Here is a 17,160-nt window from a genome sequence, read left to right on the forward strand (position 1 = left end):
TCGTATCAAAATAATTATGTACCAGTCGGCACTGAATGCATCTTTAACAGGCCTTTTCTATCGCACGGCTGGGCCAAACTACACCGGGAATCCAAAATAACTGCAGAAACAATTTATTCCAATTTACGATTTTTCTATTGTGCCTCTTGCTATCTCTCTTCGGCCCTTTTGACTTCCATGGTACAATTTACATTACAACAGGAGCATAAATAGCCCCAAAAACCTCAAAAATCTAGACTTTACGATTTTTATAACGTAATGTAAGATTTACATTACAAGCAGAGAATAAATAGCAAAGTTGACGGCACCCGCTTCTGATCTGAATCTCGTCCCTTTGATCGCGACGCCGTTGCAAAGCATGATTTTTTCTGTTTCGTATTCAAACAGGCACAGATTAAAACTGCAACACTGCACGGCATTGTTTTTATTCCTAATTCTCCGAATCCGTTCAAAACCGTCTTTGTCAAAAAGATGCTAGATGGTATCGGAACACGGGCAGAAATTTTCATTGCATCTGCCAGCGTTGTGCTGAGGTTTAAAGGCCTTAATTTGATGTCAGGGCTTAATTTGAGGGGAGGGGGAATCGGAAGCAATAAAAGAACCTATGGCAGTTAAGAAAGTAATTTACGTAAAAATGGGGAGGGAAACTTACATGGTGCCACAATCTTGTCTATTTTTGGTATAGCTCCTATGGTAAATGATTTTTTTTTTGCACATTTCTTATATGTTCTGTCGGGCTCTCTGGTAGAATCCTCCCAAAAATTCACAGGTACAAATTTCAGACACACACACGTTTGAAAATTCAAAACAATGTTCTTGATAATGAAAATTCACTTAAACCAAGCCCTCTTTTGGTATAGCAAAGAGCACTGGTCTCCAAACAAACTGGTAATTGGTACAAGTCCCTTATCAGTTCTGTGATACTTAGCTTGCAGCTGTGAGGCAATTCACAGCCCTTCTTCTTTCACAAAGTGAAACACACTTTGCTCTGGTTTAGTTTCAAAGCGGGGAAAAATCAGCACACAAAAGGTCCAAGTCAGTAAAGCAGTCACGAAACACAACGATCAGATAATCCTCCACAATGGCCAAACCCACAGGCTGCTCTTTATAGCAGCCTCACTAATGACCACAGCCCCACCCAACCACAGGTGGCCTCATTTTCTTTGATAATAATCTCTCAGTTGTTGCTGCCTATGCATCGCTCTCCGCATGCGTGGCTGTATCATTAACTCTTGTTCTGAATCCAAGGAGGAGCGAGATAATTGATCTCCTTCTGAGCTGTCTGCCACACTCTCCTCCTCCCTGTCACTCATGTCTTCTTGGTCAGAGGAGCCTTCATCAGCAGATTCCACCGGGGGCAAAACAGGCCTGCAGCATGTGGATGTCTCCCCCACATCCACAGTCCTTGGGGCAGGAGCTGGGCCAGAGCTAACCACAACACTTATATAAACGTCTTCTTATATAAAAAGTATGCCGGTGTGCTATTCAAGCACCACGGCATAAAAGCAGTCATGATTTTGAGTTGGTGTGCTTCAGATCTGCCTGGTCTACTTTTTCCAAAATTCCTAGTGAATAAGACGTTGCAGATTCTTCATAGGTCAAGCATTTGTTCTTCACAATATGCTCCAGCTCCAGTCTCAGTCTCCAAGAGTTAGGCAAGACCTTTGCCAGAAATCCCAGGAAATAGACACGGCAGGGGAGAATGGCAATACCTCCCGAACACTCACCTGGTAACCTAATCTTCTCAGAATTTTCTGACCATTTTTAACACTGTTGTTTGAGACTTGACTTGACATATGGAGACCAAATGAGAATGAAGAGAGCAAGTTTGGTATTATGGTTAAGGTGTTGGCCTACTAACCAGGAGACAGTGAATTCCCGCCTTAGAGATGAAAGACAGTTGGGTGATTTTTGGACCAATCACCAAGAGACAGTGAGTTCTAGTCCTGTCTTAGACATGAAAGACACCTGGGCGATTTTGGGGCCAATCACCAGGAGACAGTGAGTTCTAGTCCCGCCTTAGACATAAAAGACAGTTGGGTGAGTTTGGGCCAATCACCAGGAGACAGTGAGTTCTAGTCCTGCCTTAGATATAAAAGACAGTTGGGTGATTTTTTGGGCCAGGAGACAGTGCGTTGTAGTCCCACTTTAGACATGCAAGCCGGCTGGATAACTTTGGGCCGGTCGCTAGGAGATGTGGAGTTCTAGTCCTGCTCTAGATGAACGATCTAAGGCCGCTTTCCCTTTTTTCAGCCCAACTTACCTGGGGAAAAGAGGAGGAGGAAGGCGCGTCAAACACGTTTGCATTGAGTTACTTATAAAGCCAGGGCAGAAATCCAATAAAGGAAGATAAATAACCAAGCCATGTCCCTGACCCACATCTTGATTTAATCCTGAAACCTCTTTTGAGTTCAGCTACACGCGAGAGAGAGATGGAAGAAGCAGAGCACTCTACAATCATATTCATAACGCCGTTGGCTCCATTTACAAAAAGGAAACCATGGTCATATAAACAGGCACCTTCAGGGCTGTTTTACCTGCGAAGAAGCCCCAGAATCAATTATATCAGGAGAGATTTAAGGGGAGGGAAACTCTCAGCCGGCGGGAAGTGTGAACGTATTCAACGGTGCTGTTTAGCAGGCTGCTCTGCACCTTGTTGTCTCCCCTGGATTAATTATTTTACTCGCCGGAGAATGGCAACGAAAATGCACCAAGCTGAGTCATTCCAGGCCCAACTCTTCGGAGGTGCAAATTTAAGCTTGTCAGAGTAAGCATCTCCCCCCCCCCCCCAAAAAAAACCTCCTACTGTCCCTCCCACCGGCTGCTTGGGGATCCTAATGGGGCTCCCTGCTGCCGGCAACATGCCAGTAGATGCAAGCGATGAATTACCAGCTGTTCTTCTTCTTTTATATATATATATTACCTGTAATGAGTGTAAGGTGTGAGGTTCGGGATCTCCAACAACTGAGCATTCGACTCCTTCTCCACTTCGCACAAAGTGATCCACTCTTCTTCCTCTCCTATCACGCCCACCTGCGGAAAGGGGAGAATTTATGCATTTTGGGTACACGTACACACACACACACACACACACACACACACACACACACATGAGCAGAGTAAAAGAGTTGGAAGGGACTTTGGAGGTCTTCTAGTCCAACCCCCTGTTCATGCAGGAGATCCTATAACCAGGGGTCGGCAATCTTAAACATGCAAAGAGCCATTTGGAAAGAGGCAGGAAAAAGAAAACACCGGGAGCCACAGAATCCTTTCGACAGATAAAATTAAGATTCTTCTTCTTCTTCTTCTTCTTCTTCTTCTTCTTCTTCTTCTTCTTTTCTTCTTCTTAATCTTCTACTTCTTTCTTCTTCTTCTTCTTCTTCTTTTTCTTAATCTTCTTCTTCTTCTTCTTCTTTTCTTCTTCTTAATCTTCTTCTTCTTTCTTCTTCTTCTTCTTCTTCTCTTCTTCTTCTTCTTAATCTTCTTCTTCTTCTTTCTTCTTCTTCTTCATCTTCTTCTACTTCTTCTTCTTAATCTTCTTCTTCTTTCTTCTTCTTCTTCTTTTCTTCTTCTTCTCTTCTTCTTCTTCCTCTTCTTCCTCCTCCTCTTCTTCTTCTTCTTCTTCATCTTCTTAATCTTCTTCTTCTTCTTAATCTTCTTCTCATCATCATCATCATCATCATCATCATCATCATTCTTAATTAGATTTGTATGCCGCCCCTCTCCGAAGATAATACTGCATATATTGTTTTTTAGCCTTTATGCTATGTATAAAAATACTATAGTGTGTTGCATTTATGAAATTAATGAACTGCTACAGAATTTTTACATTTTGAACTCCAAAAAAAAGAAGATAGCAGTAGCAATAGAATTTAGACTTATATACTGTTACACCGTGCTTTTACAGCCCTCTCTAAGCAGTTTACAGAGAGTCAACCTCTTGCCCCCAACAATCGGGGTCCTCATTTGACCCACCATTAAGTCTTTCTTGATAAGTTTTATGCTTAAGACCTTCCACCATTTTTGCAGCCCCTCTTTGGACCCGTTCAATTTTATCCATCTCTTTTTGTAGCCGAGGTCTCCAGAACTGAAGACGGAACCTAAATACTTCATCCCTTCAATCTAACCGCACAAAGTTAACAACGGGAGGAATAAATGGCAAAAACTGCAAGAGGATATTAATAGGATGTTAAATCTAAGATGGATAATTACTAAGGAAATGGCAGCATTAGTCAAAAGCAATGAGATGGGAGAATTTAGAGAAATAAAACAAGCAGCGATAGAAAGCTCAGGCGGTCATAGTCCTGGGTTGGAAGGATGCGACAAAATGGACAATGCAAAATTGGTACCGGTACATGGTGGACCACATTCAATTTGAGATTATGGATAAAAGGATGAATCCGGTTAATGAAACTGACTTGCGACAACTGATGGGATGGTGGGACAAGGTAAGGCGATATATGGTGAGTAGAATCCGAGACCAAGCTACAAGAAACAAATTGGAATCACTTTATAATATGTAAATAGATATTTTGCTCTTGGGTTAAAATGGTTTATACAAGAAACACCCTGATTGGTGGTGGGGTACGAATCTTTGTCTGGTGGTGGGCACCAGCGTTCCCCGTAAGCTGCGTGCACAAGCGCGCGCCCCAAAATACACCCCTGCACACCCTTTTCCATGGGCGCGCGCTCCCCATCCCCCTGCCAGCCCGCAAGGGGTGGGGGGTGGGGAGGTACGGCAGTAGGAGGAAAGGGAGCCGCGGCCACCCCTGCCTCCCCACGGTGCCTCCGGCCCTGCCCCCCGCCCGCCCGATCCGGCCCCTCTCCTCCTCCGCCACCTCCTGCCTTGGGGAGCGACTTCTCCTGCGGCAGTGGCGGCTGCAGGACGAAAGCGCTGCCAGCCAGGGGGCTGCGAGAGAGGGCTTTCTCCACAGACTTCGGGAATGCCCGCCCTGCCCCTCTCGCAGCCCCTTCACTGGGAGCGCTTTCGTCCCGGACTTCCAGCAAGGGGGCTGCAGTAGAGGCAGGGCAGGCGTTCCCGAAGCGCTCGGAGAAAGCGCTCTCACAGCCCCCTCGCTGACAGAGAGAGAGGGAGAGAGAAAGTAAGTGAGAAAGAGAGAGAGAGAGAAAGGGGGGAAAGAGAGATAGCAAGAGAGAGAAGAGAAGAGAAAGAAAGAAAGAGAGATAGAAAGAAAGAGTGAGAGAGAAAGAAAGCAACAGAAAGAGAGAAAGAAAACAAGAGAGAGAGAGAGCAAGAGGGGAAGAGAGAAAGAGAGAGAAATGATTCATTCATTCATTCATTTATTTATTTATTTATACTTCTATGCCGCCCAGTCCGAAAGGGACTGTCGCTCAGACACTATACTTTTCCGCCCACACCGAAAAAAAATTAGAGGGAACATTGGTGGGCACAATTCACACAAACACTTGTTTTATGTTGTGTGAGTCTTATGATGTAATAAAAACTAATAAAAATATTAATTAAAAAAAGTAAATATAAACTGAATTTGAATGCCTGTGCCAAAGGAGCAGCGAAGGAGCCCAGCGTCTCCGGCGGGAAGTGCCACAGAGAGGGAGAAAAAAAAAATAATCCAAGGAACTGGAACAGTGGCAACCATCTGAATGTTATCTTTGTTCAAATGTTGTCCTTCTGGAGCCACAAACGGAGCTGCCTTGGCAAGCGCTGAGAAGAAGCGTCCCCGGTGAGCATTCAAACCGAATGGCAGGTTTTTGTAATTAGAGGAGATTATTGGGATGGTCTCGGAGGAAAGAGCTGACTCAGGACATGTCTGGAATGTGGAGAGATTCCTCCTCGAAAAGCCAGCTGGATGACAGGTGGCGAGATACCTGCGTAGGGGGCTCCAGAGGCCGCCTGTGATCTGGGGGACCATCATTATGTCGCGCGCGCACCTGGAAATGGCCCAGAGCTGTTGCCACAATAGTGACAAAGGCAGCCGAGCACATCGCCTGCTCTCTGTAGAAATGCCTAGCAAGCATCCAGACCTGAGCTTAAATTAGTTGGACACCAGGAAAAAAGAAGAACATACAATTCACCTCCTGAGATGGAAACGCAAAGAGGACGAGGGGCAGAGGGACCTTCTCTGCTCCAAGTTGGCAGAAGCCGCCGTCTCCATCTGGGATGTGCCCTAGTTACGAGAGTATCATTCTACCAGGGGTGGGCTGCTAAGGGGGAACAGGGACATGGGCTCGCCCCCCTGTGGCTCTGAGGGCTAGTGGAGTCCAGCGCAATTCTGCTTCGGCCCCTGGGCAGGTAGCAAAAATCCCTCTCTCTGTCTATCAATTATCTAATCTGTCTGTCTGTCAGTCTGTCTGTCTGTCTGTCTATCTATCATTTATCTATCTGTATATCATATATCTATTATCAAATCTGTCGTCTATCTATGTATCTATCTATCTGCCTGCCTGCCTGCCTACCTGCCTGCCTGCCTGCCTGCCTGCCTGCCTATCTATCTATCTATCTATCTATCTATCTATCTATCTATCTATCTATCTATCTATCTATCTATCTATCTATCTATCTATCTATCATCTATCTATCTATCTATCTATCATCTATCTATCTATCTATCTATCTATCATCTATCTATCTATCATCTATCTATCAATCATCTATCTATATCTATCATCTATCTATTTATCTATCTATCTATCTATCTATCATCTATCTATCTATCTATCTATCTATCTATCTATCTATTTATCTATCATCTATCACCTACCTATTATCGATATAACTTCCCTGTTTTATGTCTGTCTGTCTGTCTGTCTGTCTGTCTGTCTGTCTGTCTGTCTGTCTGTCTGTCTATCTATCTATCACCTACCTATTATCGATATAACTTCCCTGTTTTATGTCTGTCTGTCTGTCTGTCTGTCTGTCTGTCTGCCTGCCTGCCTGCCTGCCTACCTACCTACCTATATCTATCTATAACCTACCTATTATCGATATAACTTCCCTGTCTTACAGGAAGTGGTTCTAGCCACAGTACAACAATCAAATAAGAACAACATTGCCTGTCTGTCTGTCTCTTATCTATCTATCTATCTATCTATCTATCTATCTATCTATCTATCTATCTATCTATCTATCATCTATCTATCTATCTATCTATCTATCTGTCTATGTATCTATCTATCTATCACGTACCTATTATCGATATAACCTCCTTGTCTTACAGGAAGTGACTCTGGCCACAGTACAACAATCAAATAAGAACAACAATGATGTAAAGACGGAAGAACATTGTAGGAATTAAAAAAAATATTAATATTGAAAACTACAATATATTAACCAGGAAAATACACAAGCCAGAGGCAAGGAATGAGTGAAGGCTTCGTTATCGGAGCCACCTGAAGATCTTGTGGGTTCCCTGGGAGGTCCCAGCTATCCCCAATCACATAACCAGGTCTTCAGAGGATTCGGGGACATTAACGGGGATGGAGATAACCTGACTTCGAATGTTCCGCCACTCAGTGTATCAACAAACGAGAAAACGATTCTGTAGATGATTTTGCGATTCATAGCTTGGCCACCTGCCCAGAAAACCTGTTAAAACATTACAGCTGCAATTCTATCCTCATCGACAATGGAGAAACACTCTTAATGCTCAATGGGCTTTTCTTCGGAGTCATGATGTCGAGCTGGCCAAATTCCCTACCATCTTGATGACCTGATGGGGAGACCGGAGCGAAGTCCTGCCGGTTTCAATTTATGCGCTAGCGAACTCGGCAAAAGCCTCCGAGAAGCTGGAACCTGGCCTTTCTCCAAGTTATCCTCTCCGAGTGCCATCTGTCATCCCCCCAAAATGATGGAGTTCATTTACTGCTGATGAAAAGGGCTGCTTTAAACACAGCCAGAAAGCATTCTTGCAACTTCTGTTTCAAGTTAGGAGTGTGGGGGGGGGGAGAGTGGGGGGAAAGAGAAGGACGGGAGCAGGCACCCAGGACCAAGCCAAAGGATGCTGGAGAAGAGAGCTTCATTCTGCAAAGGCAGCCTTAATCAGGATTGGAAAGGGACTAGGTTTCCAGGAGAGGAAACCGAGCAACAGGCCTCCTGGTTAAGGATAATAATAATAATAATAATAATAATAATAATAATAATAATAATAATAATAACAACAACAACAACAACAACAACAACAACAAGAAGTGTTCGGAACAACAACAACAACAACAACAACAACAACAACAAGTGTTCGGAAACTCCAGATCGTGCAGAATGCAGCTGCGAGAGCAGTCATGGGCTTTCCCAAATATGCCCATGTTACACCAACACTCCGCAGTCTGCATTGGTTGCCGATCGGTTTCCGGTCACAATTCAAAGTGTTGGTTATGACCTATAAAGCCCTTCATGGCACCGGACCAGATTATCTCAGGGACCGCCTTCTGCTGCACGAATCCCAGCGACCGGTTAGGTCCCACAGAGTGGGTCTTCTCTGGGTCCCGTCAACTAAAGAATGTCGCTTGGCGGGACCCAGGGGAAGAGCCTTCTCTGTGGCGGCCCCGGCCCTCTGGAACCAACTCCCCCCAAAGATTAGAATTGCCCCCACCCTCCTTGCCTTTGGTAAGATGCTTAAAACCCACCTCTGCCGTCAGGCATGGGGGAATTGAGACCCTCATCCCCCTAGGCCTTTACAATTCTATGCATGGTATGTATGTATGTATGTATGTTTGGTTTTTTTATATTAATGGGTTTTTAATTGTTTCTAACATCAGACTACTATTGTACACTGCTTTATTGTTGCTGTTAGCCGCCTCGAGTCTCCGGAGAGGGGCGGCATACAAATCCAATAAACAAACAAACAAACAAACAAACAAACAAACAAATAATAAATAAATAAACAAACAAACAACAACAGAGTTGGAACCACCCGTCCACAATTCCTACACTACTATTCTACTCAATAATAATAATAATAATAATAATAATAATAATAATAATAACAACAACAACAACAACAATAACAATAACAACAGAGTTGGAAAGGGACCTTGGAGGTCTTCTAGTCCAACCCCCTGCTTAGGCAGGAAACCCTGCACGACTTCAGACAGATGGTTATCCAGCATCTTCTTAAAATCTTCCAGTGTTGGAGCATTCAAAACTTCTGGAGGCAAGCTGTTCCATGGATTAATTGTTCTAACTGTGTCAGGAAATTTCTCCTTAGTTCTAAGTTGCTTCTCTCCTTGTTTAGTTTCCACCCTTTGCTTCTTGTTCAACCCTCAGGTGCTTTGGAGAATAGGTTGACTCCCTCTTCTTTGTGGCAACCCCTGAGATATTGGAACACTGCTATCCTGTCTCCCCTGGTCCTTCTTGAAGGAAAGTCATCAATGGGTTATAAAAAGTAGAAAGAGACACACTGCAGGCTCAAACAGCAATATTCTGCAGATGTCTTGGGCATAGGTTGGAAACTCAACCCTTCTGGGATGGACATTGGACCTTTAGTGAGAGCTCCAGGTGGACCAACAACTGGTGGTTTTCAAGAAAAAAATGGACAACCATTCCTTCCTTCCTTCCTTCCTTCCCTCTCTCCCTCCTTCCTTCCTTCCTTCCTTCCTCGGTGGTTCAGTGGTTACAGTGCAGTACTGCAGGCTACTTCTGCTGATCACCAGTTGCCAGCAGTTTGGCAGATCGAATCTCACCACTGGCTCAAGGTTGACTCAGCCTTCCATCCTTCCTTCCTCCCTCCCTCCCTTCCACTGCAAGCTACAAGCTGATCTCCAGCTGCCAACAGTTTGGCAGATGGAATCTCGCCAGCAGCTCAAGGTTGACTTAGCCTTCCTTCCTTCCTTCCTTCCTTCCTTCCTTCCTTCCTTCCTTCCTTCCTTTCTTCTTTTCTGGTGGTGTAGCGGTTAGAGTGCAGCACTGCAAGCTACTTCTTCTATTACCGTCTGCCAGCAGTTTGGCAGATCGAATCTCAGTAGGCTCAAAGTTGACTCAGCCTTCCATCTTTCCATGGTGAGTAAAATGAGGACCCAGATTGTTCGGGGCAATGGGCTGACTTTCTGTAAACCGCTTAGACGGGGCTGTAAAGCACTGGGAAGCAGTAGAGAAGTCAAAATGCTAACGCTCTTGCTATGCCTGCAGAGATGGTCCATGTGTCACCTGTGGCACGTACGCCATAGGTTCGCCATGACGGATCTAGGGATTCTAGCTGATGCCTCTTTTCACTCTGCCTCCACTTACAAACATAGAAAGATGGATCTGGTATTATACTGATTGCAAATTCAGAGGGTTTTAAGGGAAAGGAGCTACATTTTATATGTGGGTTTGTCTCATCTGTTATCAACCATCTTTTCTGATGCGTGCATTTCATTCCCATCCCTCCCTCCCAAATCCCTCCAGATTTTCATGTTCTCCTATAAAATTTTCACTAGCCTGCTGCCATTTGGAAGAATTTTTTTGCTAATGCTTATTTTTAATTATACTTGAAATGAAAGGGGAAGTTTGGGATATCAACTGAGCCTATGCTTTGGAAGCCTGAACATATTGTCCCCATAAATCTGCATCAGACTACAAAAAATAAAAACGAGAACAACCCCAGAGAGAGTTATATATTGAAGATTAGCAGTGGATCGTGGCAGAAGCATTTTCATTTATCCTTTACATTACGGGATATTAAATAGGTTCTCACATTGCATTTCAAAAATTCTATTTTTTTAGTAGTTAAACAGACGGCCCTACCCAAAACTGTTAGAACTGTTAGGACAAAAAAACTCTTTTAAGTCCTCTTGTTTGTTTGTTTGTTTTTGTGTGTATAAAACAAACACCTACCCAGATGCCAGGTTTGATTCTGTCTAATGAAGCATAATAAAAGCTTTCAATCTGTGACCCGCAAACAATTTCCAAGGATATTGCAGGCATATCCATTCGGAACGAGGGAAAAAAAGTAAAAAAGGCAGCGAGACCTTGCAAAGTACAATAAGAGATGTGGAACGAAAAATGAGAAAATCGAAGCAGTTCAGTCCAAAGGCAGCTGCTGAAGAGAGAACCTGGGTTGCAACTATCAAAAATTAAGAGAAGAACAGAGAATGAAAGGGACCTTGGAGATCTTCTAGTCCAACCCCCTTCTCAGGCAGGAAAAACTGAACCATTTCAGACTAATCGTTGTCCAATCTTATCTTTAAAACGTCCAGTTTGGGGCACCCACAACTGATTGTAACTTGACAAAAAGATAATTGCAAGGCTTCATCTGACAAGAACATAAGGAGAGTCCTGCTGAATCGGGCCAAAGCCCATTGAGTCTAGCATTCTGTGTCCCACAATGGCCCACCAATTGTCCATGGGGATTTTGAGCAGAAAGAGAAGGCAAAACCCTCCCTTTCCCTTGACCCCCAACAAATGGGACCCAAGGGAACCATACTTGCTTCAACTCAAAGAGAGAGGGAGGGAGGGAGGGAGGGAGGGAGGGAGGAAGGAAGGAAGGAAGGAAGGAAGGAAGGAAGGAAGGAAACACAGAGAGAACATAAGAACCTAAGAGCCCTGCTGAATCGGGCCAAACCCCATCAGTCCAGCATTCTGTATCACTCAGTGACCAACCAATTGTCCATGGGGATCTTCAGCAGAAAGAGAAGGCAAATCCCTCCTGTTCCCTTGACCCCCAACAAATGGTACCCAAGGGACCCCTGCCTGCCTCAACCAACATAGAGGCAGCACTTGGACTTCCATTTCAATCACCACCTGTGATACACTTGGCATCCATGAATCTGTCTAATCCTGCCTTGAAGCTATCCAGGCTGACAGCTGTCACAACATCTTCTGGAAGGGAATTCCATCAACCAACGAAGAAATATTTCCCTTGATTTGTTCTCACTTTCTTACCTATGAGCTTTAGGGAGGGCCCCCTTGTCCTAGTATTGTGTGATAGAGAAAAGGATTTTTCTCTATCCACCTTTTCTATCCCTTACTTCAAGAAGTATCCATCCACCTTTTCTATCTCAAACCTTAAGAAGTACCCATCGATGCCATTTATGAGGATGGGAAGGAAGGACCACAATCAGACTAACTGAAGAAAACAAGAGGGAAGGTTTTCGTCTGCAGAACAGAACGACAAAAACAAGGAGGGTATTTCTCTGCCAAAGGGGGCGAAGAGGATCTCCCCAAGCCCTGAGAATTTTCAAAGCTATCTATCTCTGGCATTAACCAATGAGTCGGGCGCATGAATGATTGAAAGCCCATTGTGGAAGGCAAAGCCATCTAGTTCTGCTTTTCGAGCTCCCCTTAATTTAATCCCCCTGACATTCTGTTTAGCATAGAGACTCCCCTAACAGAGGCTAAACTCCGACTTCTCCACCCAGGAAGAGATAAAATTCCTTGGATTCTGAATGAGGGCAGCCCCCTCGGTGAAGTTTTCATGGCCCCCAAGACCTCCAAAGAGCTGCTGCGCCTAGAGACAATCTCACTTTTGGCTCTTTTATGCTGATTATTAAAGGCACCGATTTCTTGGAAAATAGGATCTTCTCCTCTTCCGACACGAGCTTCTACTCTGATTTCTCTGGAGACGGTTATAAATCTTTCGCAAGCTTGGAGGGAGGACCCGTTTCCGAGATCAAACATTGTGCAATATGCTGCCCTTCTCCAGCACTTGAAGACCTAATTAATTGCAGCACAGAGACTTTGGAGAGGATGAGCGATGTTTCTCAACCTGGAGTCCTTGAAGAAGAGAGGACTTCATAGGCTGAACAGAATGCCAGAGTTGAAAGGGACCTTGGAGGTCTTCTAGTCCAACCCCCTGCTTAGGCAGGAAAACTAAAGCGTTTCATACAAAGGGTTGTTCAGCCTCTTCTTAAAACCCACAACTTCTGGAGGCAAGTCGTTCCACTGGTTAATTGTTCTCGCTGTCAGGAAATTTCTAGGTTGACTCTTGGTTGCTTCTCTCCATCGGTTGCTTCTCGTCTGATCTTCGGTTACTTTGGAGAATAGTTTATTCTCTACTCTATTTAGAAACAGACTGACGGCAGAAAAAGACCTCATGGTCCATCTAGTCTGCCCTGTTTTTCATAGGAAAGTGAACCCAAGAACAAGGGAACACAATCTGAAGTTAGTTGGGGGAAAGATCAAAAGCAACATGAGAAAATATTATTTGACTGAAAGAGTCGTAGATCCTTGGAACAAACTCCCAGCAGACGTGGTTGGTAAATCCACAGTCACTGAATTCAAACATGCCTGGGACAAACATATATCCATCCTAAGATAAAATACAGGAAATAGTATAAGGGCAGACGAGATGGACCAGGAGGTCTTTTTCTGCCGTCAGTCTTCTATGGTTCTAACATTTGAGACCTCCGCCTTCCTTTCCCGAACTCAGAGGGGAGAACTTTCTTTCCTACCATGACATTGAAAGACACAAAGGAGCAAAGAACTTCGGGCTCCGTTGGAGAGACGGCCATTTCATCTGTGATTCTACGGGCACATCTAAGGTTGAAAGGGCCTTGCCATGCAAAAACATCTGCAGGGCATGGGTTGACCTCCTCCTGACACCAGCTTTTATGGGTTGCACAGAGATACCTGTGAAGTGTTAACCGACTGCTGGCAGGCATAAAAAAATTGTACACTAGCGGGGCACCATTAAAAAAAAAAGCCAATAGACAAATTGTTCTGTTGGGCTCTCTGGTAGAATCCTCCCAAAAATTCACAGGTACAAATTTCAGACACACACACGTTTGAAAATTCAAAACAATGTTCTTTATAATGAAAATTCGCTTAAACCAAGCCTTCTTTTGGGATAGCAAAGAGCACTCTGTCTCCAAACAAACTGGTAATTTGTACAAGTCCCTTATCAGTTCTGTGATACTTAGCTTGCAGCTGGGAGGCAATTCACAGTCCTTCTTCTTTCACAAAGTGAAACACACTTGGCTCTGGTTTAGTTTCAAAGCGGGGGAAAATCAGCACACAAAAAGTCAAAGTCAGTAAAGCAGTCACGAATCACAACGATCAGATAATCCTCCACAATGGCCAAACCCACAGGCTGCTATTTCTAGCAGCCTCACTAATGACCACAGCCCCACCCAACCACAGGTGGCCTCATTTTCTTTGATAATAATCTCTCAGTTGTTGTTGCCTATGCATCGCTCTCCGCATGCGTGGCTGTATCATTAACTCTTGTTCTGAATCCAAGGAGGAGCTAGATACTTGATCTCCTTCTGAGCTGTCTGCCACACTCTCCTCCTCCCTGTCACTCATGTCTTCTTGGTCAGAGGAGCCTTCATCATCAGAGTCCACCGGGGGCAAAACAGGCCTGCAGCATGTGGATGTCTCCCCCACATCCACAGTCCTTGGGGCAGGAGCTGGGCCAAAGCTAACCACAACACAAATATGATTCCAGAGAGGCTTCAAGGGATGGGAGAGAAACAGGTTTGAGTCGATGGCATTTATTCCAGTTGGAATAAATGTATTAGACACTAAAATTCCAAAAACACCAGCCCCAAATATTATTAAACTAATAAAATTGTGAACCATGGAGCAGTTGGGTAAGCTTCATAAAATCCCAAATATGTTGGCTGTAAATATATGTCTTTGCAGCCCATTTTAGCTCGATCGGATGTGTTTCAACTCCATTCCCTCTTGAGAACGGTCTCTGCAACTCTCACGAAAGAACGGTGGGTATTTGTGTCCCGCATCATAATAGGCAACCATTAATATCTTGAGTTTAGAGCAGAAATGTGTACTCGGCGAGCATTATTATACAGAAGTGGTACTCTACTGCAAGAGGGGGGGAAAAAACTGCTGAAGGAAAAAATAAAGCAGGCTCGTCAAGATCACAGAAGGCTTCTTCGACAAAACGTACGTTCGTGTGATTAATCTATTTCTTTGGAAGGCAAATATATATGGCCACCAAACTCACGTAATCCCAAAGTGGTGTACATCAAGAAACTCCTAAAGTCAACACGGCGAATTAAAGAGAAAAATCAACCAAATAAATAAATAAAAATCCGTAAACGCTTTGAACAACACATCAATTGCGGAATCTAGTTCCCAAATAGGAAACCGTTAATAATAATAATAATAATAATAATAATAATAATAATAATAATAACAACAACAACAACAATAACAATAATAATAACAATTCCTAGGTGCTTGGGAAGCGCCCGACTGGTGATGAAATATGAAATCCAGCATAGTGATCTCGTTTGCTGTGTTGTACTGACATAATAATAATAATAATAATAATAATAATAATAATAATAATAATAATAATAATTCAATTTCAATTCAATTTATTAGATTCGTATGCCGCCCCTCTCCGAAGACTCGGGGCGGCTCACAACAATAATAAAAACAATATTCCAGCGAAAACAAATCTAATATTAAAAAGCACATAAAACCCTATCATATTTAAAAAAGCAAACAACATATACATACCCAAACATAAATATATAAAAAAAAGCCTGGGGAAAAGGTGTCTCAACTCCCCCATGCCTGGCGGTATAGATGGGTCTTGAGTAGTTTACCAAAGACAAGGAGGGTGGGGGCAGTTCTAATCTCCGGGGGGAGTTGATTCCAGAGGGCCGGGGCAGCCACAGAGAAGGCTCTTCCCCTGGGGCCCGCCAAACGACATTGTTTGGTCGACGGGACCCGGAGAAGGCCAACTCTGTGGGACCTTATCGGTTGCTGGGATTCGTGCGGTAGCACTAATCATAATAATAACAACAACAACAACTACAACAATAACAATAATAACAACAACAACAGAGTTGGAAGGGACCTTGGAGGTCTTCTAGTCCAACCCCCTGCTTAGGCAGGAAACCCTACACCACTTCAGACAGATGGTTATCCAACATCTTCTTTAAAACTTCCAGTGTTGGGGCATTCACAACTTCTGGAGGCAAGCAGTTCCACTGATCAAACGTTCTATTTCAAATCATTTTAATTTTAATGAAAGCATCATTTGTAGGTGGGATGCTTTGGCCATCACCGCATCCACATGTGAAAGAAGCAGCTGTGGATTTTAATCCACTGTCTGGTCGCGCAGTGATTAAAATGCAGTATTCCAGGCTACTTTTGTGGCCTATAATTTGGCAGTTCGAATCTCGCCGGGCTCAAGGTTGACTCCGCCTTCCGACCTTCCGAGGTGGGTAAAATGAGGACCCAGACTCTTGGGGGCAGGAGGCTGACTTTACAAAGTACTTAGAGAGGGCTGTCAAGCACTGTAAAGCAGTATATAAATCTAAGCGGATTAACTCTGCCCATTGCCAGCAGTTCGATCCTGACCAACTCAAGGTTGACTCATCCTTCTCTCCTTGCAAGGTTGGTAAAATGAGGACCCAGTTTGTTTTGGGCAATAGGCTGACTCTTGTAAACTACTTAGAGAGGGCTCTCAAGCACTGTAAAGCAGTATATAAATCTAAGCGCTACGGCTATTGCAGATTAACTCTGCCCATTGCCAGCAGTTCGATCCTGACCAATTCAAGGTTGACTCATCCTTCTGTCCTTGCAAGATTGGTAAAATGAGGACCCAGTTTGTTGTGGGCAATAGGCTGACTCTTGTAAACTGCTTAGAGAGGGCTGCCAAACAATGTAAAGCAGTATATAAGTCTGATTTGCTATCCATGGATCGAGAGAAAGAATTTGACTCCCCCCACCTAGAAATCTACATGCAAATGTGCTTTCTTGGTTTGCAAATGAAGCCAATTACAGATTAATTAAAGATGCTAAACAGGATGGTTACAAACTGACACATTAGGTGGGTTGTGGGGGGGTGGGTTGGGGGGAAGTACCTGGCCCTCCACTATCCATTTAGAGACAGAGGTCTTGCCATCATATCCAGGCCGGAACTGAAGGGTTGCAGATCGAGGGCTGATGTTTGAGATGACCAAATTGGAAGGTGGACCAGGAAGTTCTGCAGAAGTCAACAGGCAGAATAAAAAGAGGAAAAAAGTCAAGAGCTTAAAGCAGAAGGATAAACTCATCACTCAATATTGGGACTTTTCACTCCATTTCACAAGACAGAATGAAAATCCGGGCTATAAAGAGAGCCCTGGGGATCCACCCAACCCCACACTCCCCCCCCCAAAGTGTGATCCATCGCTTGCTTCTAGGGAGATCCCTAGCCCTTCCGTCCAGCATGACGCCTCTCAATTGGACAGCTGCACAATTATTGATTTTGGAATTAAAAGTCATGTCCTTCTTATACTAATAGTCTT

At 44.0% G+C, this 17,160-nt stretch overlaps 1 protein-coding gene across 4 annotated transcripts in view; it reads right to left on the reverse strand.

Moving 5' to 3' along the window:
• SDK1 (sidekick cell adhesion molecule 1) overlaps positions 1–17,160 on the reverse strand; it is a 601,127-nt gene that overhangs the window by 160,845 nt on the left and 423,122 nt on the right. For all 4 annotated transcript variants that reach the window (XM_070761314.1, XM_070761317.1, XM_070761313.1 and 1 more), the window contains exons 22-23: positions 16,735–16,856; positions 2,924–3,033 (exon numbers count right to left, since the gene is read on the reverse strand). In XM_070761314.1, the coding sequence (XP_070617415.1) occupies positions 2,924–3,033; positions 16,735–16,856 (232 nt within the window). The remainder of the gene's footprint in view (positions 1–2,923; positions 3,034–16,734; positions 16,857–17,160) is intronic.

Source organism: Erythrolamprus reginae, chromosome 9, assembly GCF_031021105.1.
Source record: "Erythrolamprus reginae isolate rEryReg1 chromosome 9, rEryReg1.hap1, whole genome shotgun sequence".
NCBI lineage: Eukaryota > Metazoa > Chordata > Lepidosauria > Squamata > Dipsadidae > Erythrolamprus > Erythrolamprus reginae.